The sequence below is a fragment of the Phycodurus eques genome, chromosome 15, assembly GCF_024500275.1.
Source record: "Phycodurus eques isolate BA_2022a chromosome 15, UOR_Pequ_1.1, whole genome shotgun sequence".
In the NCBI taxonomy this organism is placed as follows: domain Eukaryota; kingdom Metazoa; phylum Chordata; class Actinopteri; order Syngnathiformes; family Syngnathidae; genus Phycodurus; species Phycodurus eques.
The window spans coordinates 19,309,023-19,323,504 of NC_084539.1; the positions used below are offsets into that span (position 1 = coordinate 19,309,023).

The following is a 14,482-nucleotide window of genomic DNA, read 5'->3' on the forward strand; positions in this document are numbered from 1 at the left end:
CATGCATTTATTTGTAATTACAAAGGTGTGATTATTATTATTAAAAAAAAAAAAATCATTTTTTTTGTGTGTATACTTTACAGTCTACTTGCTGACGTCATACAACACCAAAGCCTAAACGTGTTGAATGAAGTTCGATTTTCTCGGTGACAGATAGCTCTAGCGTGCAAAATGAAAGCGAGCATTCAGTTTTCTTTCTTAAATTTGTTTTTTTTTAATTACATAACATGTCGACAAGAAGGGGGGACCCACCCCTCATGTTGAAAAGAACAACATTACGCAACTTGCCAAGTGAAAGAGGCAAACGCGATTTTCCTGGCACACAGCGAAACAATGTCGTGCGCCGACAAGATCGTCTCCGCTCTGATCCGGACCAACAAGGCCGCTCAGCTTCGCTGCCTCCCGGCCGCGAGATGCACGTCCACGGCGGCGGCCACTCGGGAGAAGCGGCGGCGGACGGCGGACGGAGGATGCGCCGGCGTGGAGGCTGATCCCGTGGAGCTCATCAGCCCGAGCCGGAGCGTCCGCGACGGGGCGCGAGGCGACATCGGCGTGGACTTCAACAACACGGAAGAAGCCTACAAGAGCAAGAGCAACGTGGAGCTGCTCAGGAGTCTGCTCGTCTTCAAGCTGTGCACGGTGGACGTCTTGGTGGACAAGAACAAGGAGGTGAGGAAGCTGAGTGCGCGGCTGGATATGTCGAATGATTTAAAAAAATATATATATATATATATATTAGTATTATTATCATTTTTTAAATTTGTTTTTTTATTTTTGCAATTTGCATCAAAACCGGATCATAAGTGGATTTGCAGCAATTGTTTTAAAATGTGTTCACCATTATTAGTAGTAGTAGTAGTAGTAGTGGTGGTAGTAAAATAAATAAATAAATAAACTAAAGAAAGTTATCAAATACAAAATATTAAATGTATTATTAATAATGCAATTAAAACGGAATTTTGATCAAATTAAACGTATTTCAATGACCGCTACTGTTATTAATAAGAATGTAACAATGATTTCACTGCATTGTGAGTCATTTAAATGATCATTGTTGTTTAATTGAATAAAAAATAATACATTTGAAAATGAATTTGGGGCGATTCAGATGTATTTAAATTACTATTACCGGTAGTGATGATGATATAAATGCAATTTAATTTTATACAATTATTTATTTAAAGCATAGTATTATGAACAATGACTGCTAGATTCCAAATGTATTCAGTTATTACATTGTGATTCAGTTAAATTATTAGTAAATCAAAATACATTGCAATTTGGATACATTTTTTTTCTATTGTTAATAGTAACAATTTAATCGTAATAATTTAAATAATTATTATTTCAAGGATTTTATATATTATTAGTAGTAGTCATTATTTTTTAAAATATAATATTCTTAATATTAACCATAATAATAATAATTTATATAAATTTCCTTTGTATTCTTTTATTTGACCTTTTTCTTAAAAAAAAAAAAATTGGTTTTTTTTTTTTTTTTGCTTCCTTGGTCACTGTCTGTTACTACTCTTCAAAGGATCAGTCAATGTTCCTTTGAAGATGTCAAACATTACGCCAAGAACATGCATAACATGGTGCCCGTGTTGCGCAATATGTGGCTAACTTTTAATGGGGACATACTTAGATTTTTTTTTTTTATTGTATTTGTAGTTGATGGATCTGAGCAAGAAGGTGCTGGGCCAGTGGCTGTTCGAGAAGCTGATGAAGATGACCTTCTACGGGCAGTTTGTGGCGGGCGAGGACCACAACGCCATCAAACCTCTGATCCAGAAGAACCAGGCATTCGGCGTGGGCGCCGTGCTGGACTACAGTGTGGAGGAGGACCTTACGCAAGAGGAGGCCGAGAAGAAGGAGATGGAGTGAGCTCATGTTTCTCATTAAATCCCGTCACGCGCCGGTGGTTGAAACCAAGCGTGCCCGTTAACATGCCCACATGGGCACAAGTTGCGCTGTTAGGTAAGCGAAACGAGGGAAGGACGGGTGACTTAGTGGGTGTTATTTCCTCAAAACAAACAACCAAGAAACTCTAAAAACAAATAAAAGTGTAAAAAACTGTAAAAAAAAAAAAAAAAACTGTAATTCTCTTATATACAGTATGTACGTAATAATAATAAACATATAAATTGGCATATACTGCATCAATTTAACATGGACTTTATGACATCCAGTTATCGTTTTTATTGCAGTGAGTCATGTATTAGTGCATAATAACAAACTTCATCATTTGTACATTTTGTACAATTGCTTTTGTACCCTTGTACACTGAGAACTAAAGTAGGCTAACTGAATTTGTATCTTTTTTTTTTCCAGCAGCAGCAGAGTGATTTCAATTTATGGCTGCAATAAAATCTGGGCGAATTATATGGCAATGATTACTTCTTCTGCGTAGCTGGTTTGACAGACTGTGTCGGCATTACGACGTTTAAAAAAAAAAGTCTTTACAAAGACATTAATACTTCATTTTCTTGCTATTTTGGTATGCATTTAACAATCTCCTCACTATTTTGCTTATACTTGAACTTATAAAGACAACTGCAAATGACCCAAAATTAAACATATTGTTACAGTAACAGCGAACATTATTATTATTTTAAAGGCAAATCGCTCTTATATTGGACCTCATTAGATTGTGCAGGTGTACCTAATGAAGTGACTGATGGGTCCAAACAATAGACCGCAAAAACTAAAATCAAGCCAAGATTAATAACTACCTTAAAACAAGGCTTGTCTGCTGAGATATATTTTCTTGCCGGATAGTTTACATGTAAGAGATATTTTATTACTGGATATAAATAAGTTTAATTTAAAATAAGAAATACCCACCGGTAAGTCTATAGGTGGAGATAAATACAGTAGTTTTAATAAATTAGTGTTTTTTGTTCTTGTTGTTTTTTAAGGTTAGCTAAATTTACTTGTCAAGTGCTAATGTTCTATCAGTCGATAATTGTGCTTTATTAAGTAATATAAATCCCTCATTTCATTGCTTTTTTTCTCTCGTTTTATTCAGCCCAGTTTTTTATTATCACACACTGCATGTCTTGCTTCCTGCGTCACTATGGAAATAAGGACAAACATGTTTGCTCGGCACAAATCAATTGCTCACATGAGCTTGTCCTCTATTGGCTGGTCGAGGCAGACCCCTTTCTTCTGATTGGCCTGTCGGACACTCGCAAGGGTTCTTATATAAGGAAAGAGGAAATAAGATTAATAGTCGCCCAAACACAAACACAGTTTGCCATAAGCACCCGCAGTAAAAGCAATGCGTGAATATGTCTTAGGCAGAATGACAATGCAGATTAGCAGTTATCACTTGCAGAATAGTTGTTTACTTCTAATGCTAATTGTCTTTCTTTTGGTTTGTTTTTGCAGTTCATGTGTGTCTCAAGCCGAGAAAGAAAGTCCAGGTGAGTTGTGTAGCGTGGCTTTGAATGCAACCTAAGTCACGGTGAGTTAAGGCCACGGGATGCGGTGACGTGCACGCATATGATCTTGCCGCGATAGGTTATATTTGGAACTGCAGCTGAGGCTGGAGAGGACGATTCTGAGAAGTTGTTAGGTTTGAGTCACATATATTATGCCTTTACCAAAATAGCAGACACGTCTCATGTTCAGTTTAGGTCAATGCAAGCTGCAACCAAAATAACAATTGAAGCTGTGAGCAGCCATTAACCTCTCGCACCTCTATTTTTATGACAAATCTTTGACATGATCTAACACCGACTTCGTGCGTTGTCCACATTGGACGGCGTAGGCTAAAGAAAAGTTTACGTCACGCATCTGTGTAGTATAATTGCTTCCGATTGGGGCTTCCCTGGTAGTAGTTCGGCAAAGTCCTGGAATTTGCCTTTAGTGGCTGCTTCCTGTTCAATTTCAGGCGTGGGTCCTTGACAATTTGTCCACCCAATTTCTTGTTGACCAAAGAAACTGGTGACGGCGGCGAATGTTTTTCTAACTTTCCGAAAATCCTTGAAATGATCATCAAACTTTGGCGTTTTGCTCAGACCACGTTCAATTGTGTAAGTCAACAATTATTCACAATTTAAAATGTCGCCCGTCTGTCCGGATACCTACTTCGACTGGAACTCATTTGGGGGTGAATTCCGAGTGTACGTACATTATCACCAGGATAAAAGCATACCAGAGGTCCCCGAAATACCTAAGAGTAAAACCAGTTCAAGCTTTTGGTTTAAATTGTGCTTGTTTGTTATATTATCTACTTTATGACATAAACTCCCTTGAGATTTGGCAGAGCCCCTTCACATCAGTTTTCTGGATGTAAAATACAAATCAGCTGACACCTGTCATATGAATACTCCTGGCCGTGTTACCAAAATATGCCTTTTTAACCATAGCACACGGCTAACGGCGTCTCTATTTCGCCTTCAGGCGCCGATCACCGCGAGAAGAAGTACAAGGCCCATCGGCAGTTCAGCGACCGACGCGGCGGCGTCATTAGCGCTCGCACGTACTTCTACGCCGACGAGGTCAAATGTGACAACCAGCTGGAAACGTTTATCAACTGCATCAAAGCCTCAGGTAAAGACAAACCATACATCCTATGCAAACGTCACCAGAAATAAATGGACGAGAAGTCTGAATATGACTTGACTTTCAGGAGGAGCCTCTGCAGATGGCTTCTCGGCCATCAAGATGACAGCTCTGGGACGCCCACAGTTCCTTGTGAGTTGAACACAATCTCCTCCGTATTAACCAAAATGTATTTATATAATCGACTCACGAGTTGTCAAGTTGGTAGCATTGGTACTATCTCATCCGGTAACGATAGTTTATCTCATTCGGGGCAATCAATCATTGGCCATTTATCTGGTAATTATCTCTCGGCGGTACAGTTAAGAGTTGGTGCCAACTCTTTTTTTTTTTTACAATTGTACTTCAAGTTCATCACATGGTGCGTTATCATCACCTTACAATATAAAGTAAGATAATCCTTGTTGTTGTACAGCAATGACAAGAAGCAGAAAGAGCTCATACCAGAAGTATAGTATTAAGCAATCTACCACAACAACAAAACAATAAAGAACAAGGGCATATTATACACATAAAATTGAAATTAAATACATAATGACAATAGATATACATGCCAGAGTAGCAAAAGTAGCAATCAGATCAGGCTGCTTGCTTTTTCTCAGATCTAAATGCTAATTAAAATCCAAAATTGTGACCAAATGTTTCGTGACTAATGTCGGGTCTGTACACAGCTCCAGTTTTCCGAAGTCTTGGTCAAATGGAAGCAGTTCTTTAAGTTCCTGGCGGCCCAGCAGGGAAAATCGGAAATGACCGCTCTGGAGCAAAAACTGGAGCCGGGACAACTCAAGGTGCGTGTCTGGGCGACATTCACGCTAATAATGCGTGAGTTTTTTTACTTTTCTTTTTTCAAATTCATGAAAATATGTATTTGTAGGAGAGTTTGGCCAGGCTGGGTGTCGCTGCTAAGGATGACATTGAGAACTGGTTCACCGGACTGTCAGGGTAAGAGTAGCTTGAAATTCTAAATATAAACCTATTAGTGTCCCGCCACTATATTGCTGTTCATCGTTCATGCCATCGCTATTGTGATTTAATTTTGGTTTATAAAGTGTATTTTGGGGTGTGTTTAAAGTGTGAGAAAGAGGTAAAACTCTATGTAAAAAAATTGCGTATGGTTGCTCTGTAGTGCAGATTTGTACTTATATACCTGGTGGTTCTGGAACATACTGTGTTCTCCGTTATAAATTAACCTGCATTTCCAGAACTATAGATATGCTGGACTGGAACAGTTTGATAGATGACACAACCAAAATCTCCAATCTGCTCATGGTGCCAAACCTTGAGGTACGTTTATAGAGACATGGGGGAAATGTTCTGTAAACCCCTTTTTACAGTGAACTATGCCATACAAGGCAGAATAATCTTACAACGGGCACATTTTTACAGAGATGATATGATGTTTGATAGCATAAATCTTTTTTTCTGATAGACGGGCCAGCTGGAGCCGCTACTGAGCACATTCACAGCGGAGGAAGAGCGCCAAATGAAGCGAATGCTGCAGAGAGTGGACATCCTGGCCAACGTGAGCACAAATAAACTCAAACTTCCCAAGTGTCTTGTCGTAAATAGTTCGGCGTTTTAATGCTCTTTGTGTGTGCCTCCGCGTCCCAGCATGCCATGGAGCACGGCGTGCGGCTCATGGTGGACGCCGAGCAGACGTACTTCCAGCCGGCGATTAGCCGCCTGACCCTGGAAATGCAGAGGAAGTTCAACACAGAGAAGCCGATAATCTTCAACACGTATCAGTGCTACCTGAGGGTCAGTTCTCTTGCTAGCCAATTGGACAGATACAAAAATGTTGTTTGCAGCTGTAGTGGCCTGAGAAGTTTATCCTTTAAATCTTTGATTACGTTTCCATTGAAACACACTCGTGCAAAAATCTCTTTGGCCACCATGATAAACAGACATATGGGTAGGTCAGTATATCCAGTGGGTAGGTAGGCAGATAGGTGAGTGAACAGATGGCTGGGTAATAGACACGGTAAGAAGGTAGTAGCTCAGAAGAAAGGTTGGTAGGTAGGTAAGTGAAGAGGATGGACAGATGGGCGGGTAACAGACAAGCTAAGTAAGAAGGTAGTACAGTTCAAAGAAAGGTATGTAGGTGTGTCAACAGACATACAAAGGTTGGTGGTTAAGGAGGTCTTTACTTTCTGTGCTTCCAAACTGTAAACGATTCCAGGAGGCCTACGACAACGTGACGGTGGACGTTGAGCTTTCTCGGCGGGAGGGCTGGTACTTCGGTGCCAAGTTGGTCCGCGGGGCCTACATGTACCAGGAAAGAGCCCGGGCGGAGGAGATCGGCTACGAGGACCCAATCAATCCCGACTACGAGGCCACCAATAGGATGTACCACAAGTCAGTAGCCGCTTCTAGCCAAAGGTCTATTGTGCGACATTTATTTACCACGTGATTTTGTCGCAGATGTTTGGAGTACCTGCTGGAGGATATCGACCACGGTCGCAAGTCAAACATCATGGTTGCCACTCACAACGAGGACACGGTGAAATTCACCTTGGAGAAGTACGTTTTATTCTCAAAAATCCTCGGAGCGTCTTCATGTCTGGCGTTACGTAACGAGCCATATCTCGTTTTTCAGGATGAACGTGATGGGCCTTTCACCCACAGAGAACAAAGTTTACTTTGGACAGCTGCTCGGCATGTGTGACCAGATTAGCTTCCCGCTAGGTAGGCGCTAACCCCCTCCCCTCTCACCACCCCCACCTCTGATAATGTTCCGATGCTAACAAAAAACAGGCGTATGGAGGCTTGCGTCACACAGTTATGTGACCACCGAAGCCAAAGTGCCTCGGTGGTCTTTGAAGTGGTTGAACCTTCAGACAAGAGGTGGACCCCTTAAAAAGGGACCTGTTGGAGAGAACTCTGGAACAAATTACAGCACAGGAGGTTATCAGTTACAGTGATGCTCTTTGAAGTGCAGCACATGTTACATTTTACTCGATATCAGGCGTGTCCAAATGTTTTTCTCAGAGGGTCGCATACAGAAAAATCATAGGATGCCATGCACGGCCACTTTGGAATTCTTGTACTTTAATTTATAAACGTGCTAAAACCAATCAAGTAATTATGTATTGGTTTTATGTATAGTAGAGGATTTTTTTCAGGATTTTGGAGTGGCATTCAAAACGAAAACAACAGCAATTTGTAGTAACACCCTTTTAAAGCAGTGTTTACTTAAGAAGAACACAGACTAGTATTCCATTTGGATTTCTTTATTAACTGTGGTTTGTAACAGCACACTTTAAAGAATAATCAGCAAAGCAGAGATGCCATGCATCTAGCATGTGCACAGTCACGAAACCATGTTACATTGGCGCTTGTATTCAGTAGTCAAATTATTTGACACAAACTATAGTATTATCAAGTACAAACTGACGTGACAGGCAAGTGCGTCATCCATATGTTAACAGCCAATAGCATCGATTGGTCACGGGTTCGTGGATCACGGACAGTGACTTCACCAAAACGTTTCTCCTCAGGTCAAGCGGGTTTCCCGGTGTACAAATACGTCCCGTACGGCCCTGTAGACGAGGTCATCCCGTATCTGTCCCGCCGCGCTCAGGAGAACCGCGGCTTCATGAAGGGCTCGCAGCGGGAGCGCAGCTTGCTGTGGAAGGAGCTCAAGCGGCGCCTGCTGCGGGGGCAGATCCTCTACAAGCCCGTCTGCTGAGTAGCGGGACCACCTGGCGCTGCAGGCATGCCGCCATTGACCCCCATCTTGGGCTGGTGGGGTACCGCTTAACAACAAGGACACCCTTTTTGATTATACACTCTTTAGTTTAACATTTTGTTAAGAGAAGAACAGTGAGAGTCACTTTCTGCTTGCCAAATAGTGAGCCCACGATTTTGCAGTGGTGAATGAGCTACAACAGATTAAGATATGGTGGATCATTATTTGGCAACTTAGTATCTGTTTCGTTAATCCTGTGGTTCATTTGAGCTTTAGCCATTAAGAAGGTGGAAAAGAGAGTTAGTTATATTTAGATTTTAGTCGCACTGGGTAAATAATGTAAGGGTGGTTGGTGAGCCCGCTGTTCCACTTACAGAATTAAAGCAGTCACCAGCTGCTTGCCAAAATGTGAGCCCACTACGCTCACCCCTTCAGCGTTTATAAACACAAAGCCTCTATGTTAGTCATATATAAGCACTTATTTACAATCTAGTCATCTGAACTTCAGCTATTATTAGGTTGCAAAAGGGAGGCATATTTTAAAGTGCACTCATGTCCTTTGTTGGTCATTTATAAGCAGTTTTCTATTTAGTTAAGTGGCGACTCACTACTTGGCAACTTATCCAAGTTATCTGAAAAACAGTAACTACCATTGGGTGACTAACATAATGGTTAACGTAGTGGGCTCACTATTTGGCAAGTCAGAGGTGACAATTTCTAAGGGTGTACAATGCATCGCTAAATTATTTTCTTATGTACTTTTAAAAATGTTCGACACTTTTCTTGCATAGCTGTCACTCCAACATGTCATAATATTGGACGCACAAGATTATTGACGCACGGAATCGTACATGTAATAATCTACTGTATTATGTTGACACATGGTGTGTAATTATGGTGCAGTGAAGGGATTTAAATTGCAGAGAAACATATACTGTACTTTAGTAATAGTCACATAAGTATGTCGACAATAACAATTGTCTTATTTCTGTCTATAATTGGTTGCACGGTGCCAAAGAGTAGAAGAAATGTTACATTTCACTTGAAGCATAGGTACAACTACGAGAAAAATCACAGTAGCACAAGAGCCAACAAGAGACACATTACTACACAAGGACAATGGTCAAACGCAGTTTTATTTATTCTTTTGTTGCAATAAATCAAGAGAAATGGGACGATATCAAAAGTATTAGGATGTGAACTAAGTGTTGCAACAAAGGCACATTATATGTTTTTTTTTTTTTAACTTTGTATGTGTGTGTTCTATCATTTTATTGTCGGTGGATCAGAATTTTGTACACTTGTAGAATAAATATTCTTTTGAATAAAACAACAATAATAAAAATGATATATATGGTAAATGAACCCCTGCAGTGAATCATTACATGAAACATTAAGCTTCTGTTTTTTTTCCATTGAATAATATAGTATTGAATAGTGCAGCATTGTACAGTACAGCATAGTTTAGTATAATTATGTTATAACATTACAGGATGGTAATGTATGGCGCAGTCTACAATAATAGACTGTTATAGTGAAAACAGCTTACATTCAGTATGGATTGCTTTAGTATAGTATTCTTTAAGGTACTACTACTTACTGTATGTTAGGTATATGTTCGTATATCTGAAGAGAGCATCATAGAGTATTAGTACTGTCTAGTACAGTGTACTGGTATAGTCTAGCAGAGAAGTACAGTATACCACATGAGCGTATAGCTGGTATATTAATATGGCAAGGTACAGTACAGTGCAGTGCAGCAGAGTGAAGGACAGTTCAGTAGCGTATAGTATAGCATTGTACGAGTGTATTATGGCAAAGTGGATTAGATTAGTATAGTATGGTACACTACAGTCAAGCTGTATTAATGTAAATTCTAACTGTATAATGTATGGTATGGTATACGGATCGTACAGTGAAATGCAATCAAGAATACTGTTGAATACTGGTGTAATCGTATAGTACAGAATAGCAGGTATTTAACCAATATAGTCGAGTGGAGTACCGATATTGTGGCTTGTAGTTTGTGATAGTGTGCGGAGGTAGTTCGCTGACAAAAGTATTGAGACAATATGCGAGGGAGGAGCGTGTGGTGGCAGCCAATCAGTGAACATCGACGGGACAATGCAGGAGTCTTTGACGCGCTTTCTCACTCCCGACCACCTGATCCGCGTCAACGCTCATCTTCGGGTAAATGCACGTCTACGGTTACTTTGGCTTATACTAGTCCCTTTTCAAATGGACATACTGTGTATACACATTTCTTTCGAGACATTATTTGTATGAAATGTGACAGGATTGTTACCTAGTATTATCAGCAATGGAGACCAGTTTTAACTAAATATTTACCAATGCACAAACTTTTGCACTTTTGATGCCTATTTTGGACATTCTAACCTGATTTAAAGTCATTCTTGTCTGGTGTGAAATGTGACTCTTTCCATTGCCAGCTATAAATATGTTTAAAGTGTAAACATGGGGGTTACGTTTCACTGGGCTAAGCAGTATTCCTCTTTATCTATTCTTGTATCTCTTCCTGGCTTTGCTCCCCTTACTTTCGCCCCCTATATCTTATATTCCTGTCTCCATTTTGATTTTTAAATGTCTTTTCAGGTTCTCCTACTGGATTTAAGAATGTTGGGCACAGCAGGAAACAAGTGCAATGCTGTAATGCGAGGCCTCCTCCTTTGCCTTCTATTGAGCACCATCATGTTTCTACTGTATTGCTCGATGTTGCCAACCCAAGTGGATATTAGGTAATGTTGGGAAAAAAGGGGTCGCATTATAATTTATGTGTACCCATAGAAAACCATACAAATATGCTTTAAAAACTTCTCATCATGTGTGACTTTGGGTGTCTAATTTTGTGTGATATCGTGTAAAAATGTGTCTTAATATGACAGTTATGTAAGTAAATTCCTTGAATCCTTGCCGTTGGGGCACTCATAAGTCAAGATAACACTGGACTGTAAAATCCTTGGTCTGGATTAGGATAGCAACAGTTGTGTAGTCTGCAGTCTTGGATACTAGTCTAATCCATCATAGCAAAGCGGCTACTGATTAGTTTGTAGCAATAAAAAAAAAAAAAAAACGACTCACAGGAAGTTGTGTGCAGAGCGATACCGTTACCTAGGTTTTTTTTCCGTAGGTATTACCGGGAGTCGAAAACGGCAATTTAGCAGGATCTGTGTAAATGAGGCTTGTGGTTTTGTTCCAGAGGTTCCCAAGAGGACACTTGTGCTCTAAACATGGCCAACCCGCTGAACAAAAACCTGCCCTGGCCTTCTCGAAGGCTCCAGACGGACACGTGCTCGCCCTCGGGGAACATTATGTTCATGAAGACGCACAAAACAGCCAGCAGCACGCTCCTCAACATCCTCTTCCGCTTCGGAGAAAAACACAATCTCAAGTTCGCCCTCCCCGACGGTCGCAACGATTTCTTCTACCCGTCGCCCTTCAGCCGCTGGCAGGTGAAGAGCTACCAGCCCGGCGAGTGCTTTAACGTGGTGTGCAACCACATGCGCTTCGACCCCGGGGAGGTGGCGGCGCTGCTGCCCCCCGACGCCGCCTACGTCACCATCCTGTGCCACCCGGCCCGCCTTCTGGAGTCGGCCTTCCACTACTACGGGAGGGCCGTGCCGCTCACCTGGAGTATAGGCGGCGACGACAAACTGGAGGAGTTCCTCAGGAGTCCTCGGACCTTCTACAGGGCTCACGCCTACAACGCCTTCTACCTGAAGAACTTGCTCTTATTCGACTTGGGCTCGGACAACAACCTGGACGCGGACCATCCCGGCGTGACGGAGACCATTCGGAGTTTGTCCCGAAGGTTCCACCTGGTGCTCATCGCAGAATATTTTGACGAGTCGCTCATCCTGCTCAAGGAGACTCTGTGCTGGAGCATGGAGGATATTTTGTACTTCAAACTCAACGCTCGCGCGAGCTCGTCCATCACCCATATGAACCCGGAGTCCAGTGACCGGGCTCTGGGGTGGAACGGCGCTGACTGGAGGCTCTACCGACACTTTAACGCCACCTTGTGGGACAAGGTGGAGGTGTACGGGCGGGAGAGGATGAAGCGGGACGTGGCCGAGCTCCGGCAGAGGAACGCCGACATGAGAGCGCTTTGCCTGGAAGGCGGAGAGGCGGTGGAGGCACCCCGCATCCGAGACCGCCGCTTTCTGCCCTGGCAGCCCCTGGGAGGCAAGTCCATCCTGGGGTACAACTTGAGGAAAGACATACGTCCCGAATTGAGGACCGTGTGTGAGAAGATGCTCACGCCAGAGATACAATACTTGGCAGACTTGGGGGTCAGTCTGTGGCTTACGAGACTGTGGGGGTGGTTAAAAGATGTTCTTTACTGATATTATACCTTGACATTGGAGTGCCCCAACGTATGGGTTTTTCAAGTAATGAGCCACCGCGTCGCCGCTTTTCTGGATTGTGTTGCAAGCCAAATGTGACTTACTGTAAGAGTGAGCTTCAGTTAGGCAGCTGCTCGAGTTAAGTAAAAAAAAAAAGAGAACTACAGTCACTGATGGACTTGCAGCCATTCGCTGAACGGGACAAGCAGCCAAACACACACATACAAAATCAAAAACACCCACAAGGAAAGGAGTAGGTTTAATTTGTTCAGTGACCAAGCTCGTAACTCAAAAAAAATAAAAATAATGACTCATAATTCGACTCATTGTTCAAAAAACCTGTGAATTTGGGCACTCATACGTCAGTGTACAACTAGATAATATTGCTTCAAGGAAACATGATTTTGGTTCATCATTTAAAACAGGTCCCATATGTGTTATTAATAACATGTCTCAACACTTTACACCAGGGAAGGTTTTTCTAAGTAAGGTTTGGTTTCAAAATTGAGTTTCAAGCCAGGGTTCATGTTCATATTAGTGTTAGTGTTTGGACTGAGGGTTTGAAAATATGGTGTCAAGCCATGGTTAGGTAAAACCATAGTTTAAAACAACTAGAGTTCAACTTTAAAATTGTGGTTGCAAGTCAAGTGTTATAAAGTATAAAATGATTTCTTTTGAGAATCCTTGAGATACAAATACAGAATACAAAACTATAGTCAGTCATGTTGAGTAAAATGAAACGAAATACAAGCTTACCGTTGTAAGAAAAGTGTTAGTTTCGAAAGGACGCGATAGTTTAGAATTCCCGTGTGAAAGTGACGTATTCTTCTTCTGTAACTAAAAGCAAAGAGAAACAGCGCCACAGATGGTAAGATCAGTTCAGTGGCCGTAAAGAATATTACAGCCGTAGTGTTTGGAGGACGGCCATTGACAATGGATGGAATTCGGTGAAGGAAGTTTTGGCTTTTGTGGTGGGAAGCAAAAAGCAAAGTCAGGCGAGTGCACCACTACACCATCAGTGACTAAAAAAAAAAAAATATATATATATATATATATATATATATATATATATATATATTTTTTTTTTTTTTATTATTATTATTTTTTTTCATAATACACATTTTTTCCTGGAGGGTTGGGTTAAATTCCTGCCATTTCCCTTCTCCATCAGCAACAGGAAGAAAAAAAAAAATCACAGTTATACAGTCAAAGTTAATTCTAATTAATTTCCATTTTTACTTCCAGCCTGCTTTGTTAGCATTACCTGTGGCTGTTATGAAAATGGATGAACTAATGTTATGTTTTTATACTTTCAGGCTACTGTTTTATATTAAAAATGTTTAAATGAACACTTTTGTGTGTAATACAGTTGAGCGTCTAAATTATAATTAATAATAAAATGAAAAAAAAAACAAAAAACAACGCAAGAAAAGTGCTGTTCCCTGACCGGGAATCGAACCCGGGCCGCGGCGGTGAGAGCGCCGAATCCTAACCACTAGACCATCAGGGACCTAAGAAGTATGGTCAAGATTTGGTATTAGGTCATCTACCAGGTAAAAGTTTGAACTGAATTATCTTTATAGTTATTTTCATTAGCCCCACTGTTACATCACAATTCAGGACAGCTCAGGCTTACATTTGAAGCACAAACGTTCCGAAATAAAATTTCCATAACGTGCCCTGTAATGTGCTCAATAGTCTTGACTAAATGTTGATCTGTGATGATGATTTCGAAGGATGTCAAAACCCACGAGTTCCTCACTTGATGCAGATTGCAAGCATGATAAAGAAAGGGGATTTTTTTTTTTTTTGTACAAATTTAAATGGCAAAATAATTTTTAACCTCTTTTCAGTCAAG

General features: G+C 41.1%; 2 protein-coding genes and 1 non-coding gene across 4 annotated transcripts; 2 read left to right on the forward strand and 1 right to left on the reverse strand.

Moving 5' to 3' along the window:
- Positions 1-119: 119 nt before the first annotated feature.
- Positions 120-9,615, forward strand: prodha (proline dehydrogenase (oxidase) 1a). Its single transcript, XM_061698873.1, has 14 exons — positions 120-669; positions 1,675-1,883; positions 3,394-3,428; positions 4,411-4,560; positions 4,640-4,704; positions 5,244-5,360; positions 5,447-5,514; positions 5,775-5,856; positions 6,002-6,094; positions 6,184-6,330; positions 6,752-6,927; positions 6,994-7,092; positions 7,169-7,257; positions 8,070-9,615. The coding sequence occupies exons 1-14, from the start codon at positions 334-336 to the stop codon at positions 8,258-8,260; spliced, it is 1,857 nt and encodes a 618-aa protein (XP_061554857.1). The 5' UTR covers positions 120-333; the 3' UTR covers positions 8,261-9,615.
- Positions 9,616-10,390: 775 nt separating this feature from the next.
- gal3st1b (galactose-3-O-sulfotransferase 1b) lies at positions 10,391-13,637 on the forward strand. Of its 2 annotated transcripts, XM_061698876.1 has the most exons (3): positions 10,391-10,450; positions 10,874-11,016; positions 11,478-13,637. In XM_061698876.1, exons 2-3 carry the CDS (start codon positions 10,895-10,897, stop codon positions 12,622-12,624), a joined length of 1,269 nt encoding a protein of 422 aa, XP_061554860.1. In that variant the 5' UTR covers positions 10,391-10,450; positions 10,874-10,894; the 3' UTR covers positions 12,625-13,637. The 2 variants fall into 2 exon arrangements, with proteins under 2 accessions (XP_061554860.1, XP_061554858.1); XM_061698874.1 differs by lacking the exon at positions 10,391-10,450 and having other exon boundaries at positions 10,684-11,016.
- A 425-nt stretch (positions 13,638-14,062) lies between these two features.
- On the reverse strand, positions 14,063-14,134 carry trnae-cuc (transfer RNA glutamic acid (anticodon CUC)). Its single transcript has one exon. It is a non-coding gene; the product is annotated as a tRNA-Glu (tRNA).
- Between the last annotated feature and the right edge of the window lie 348 nt (positions 14,135-14,482).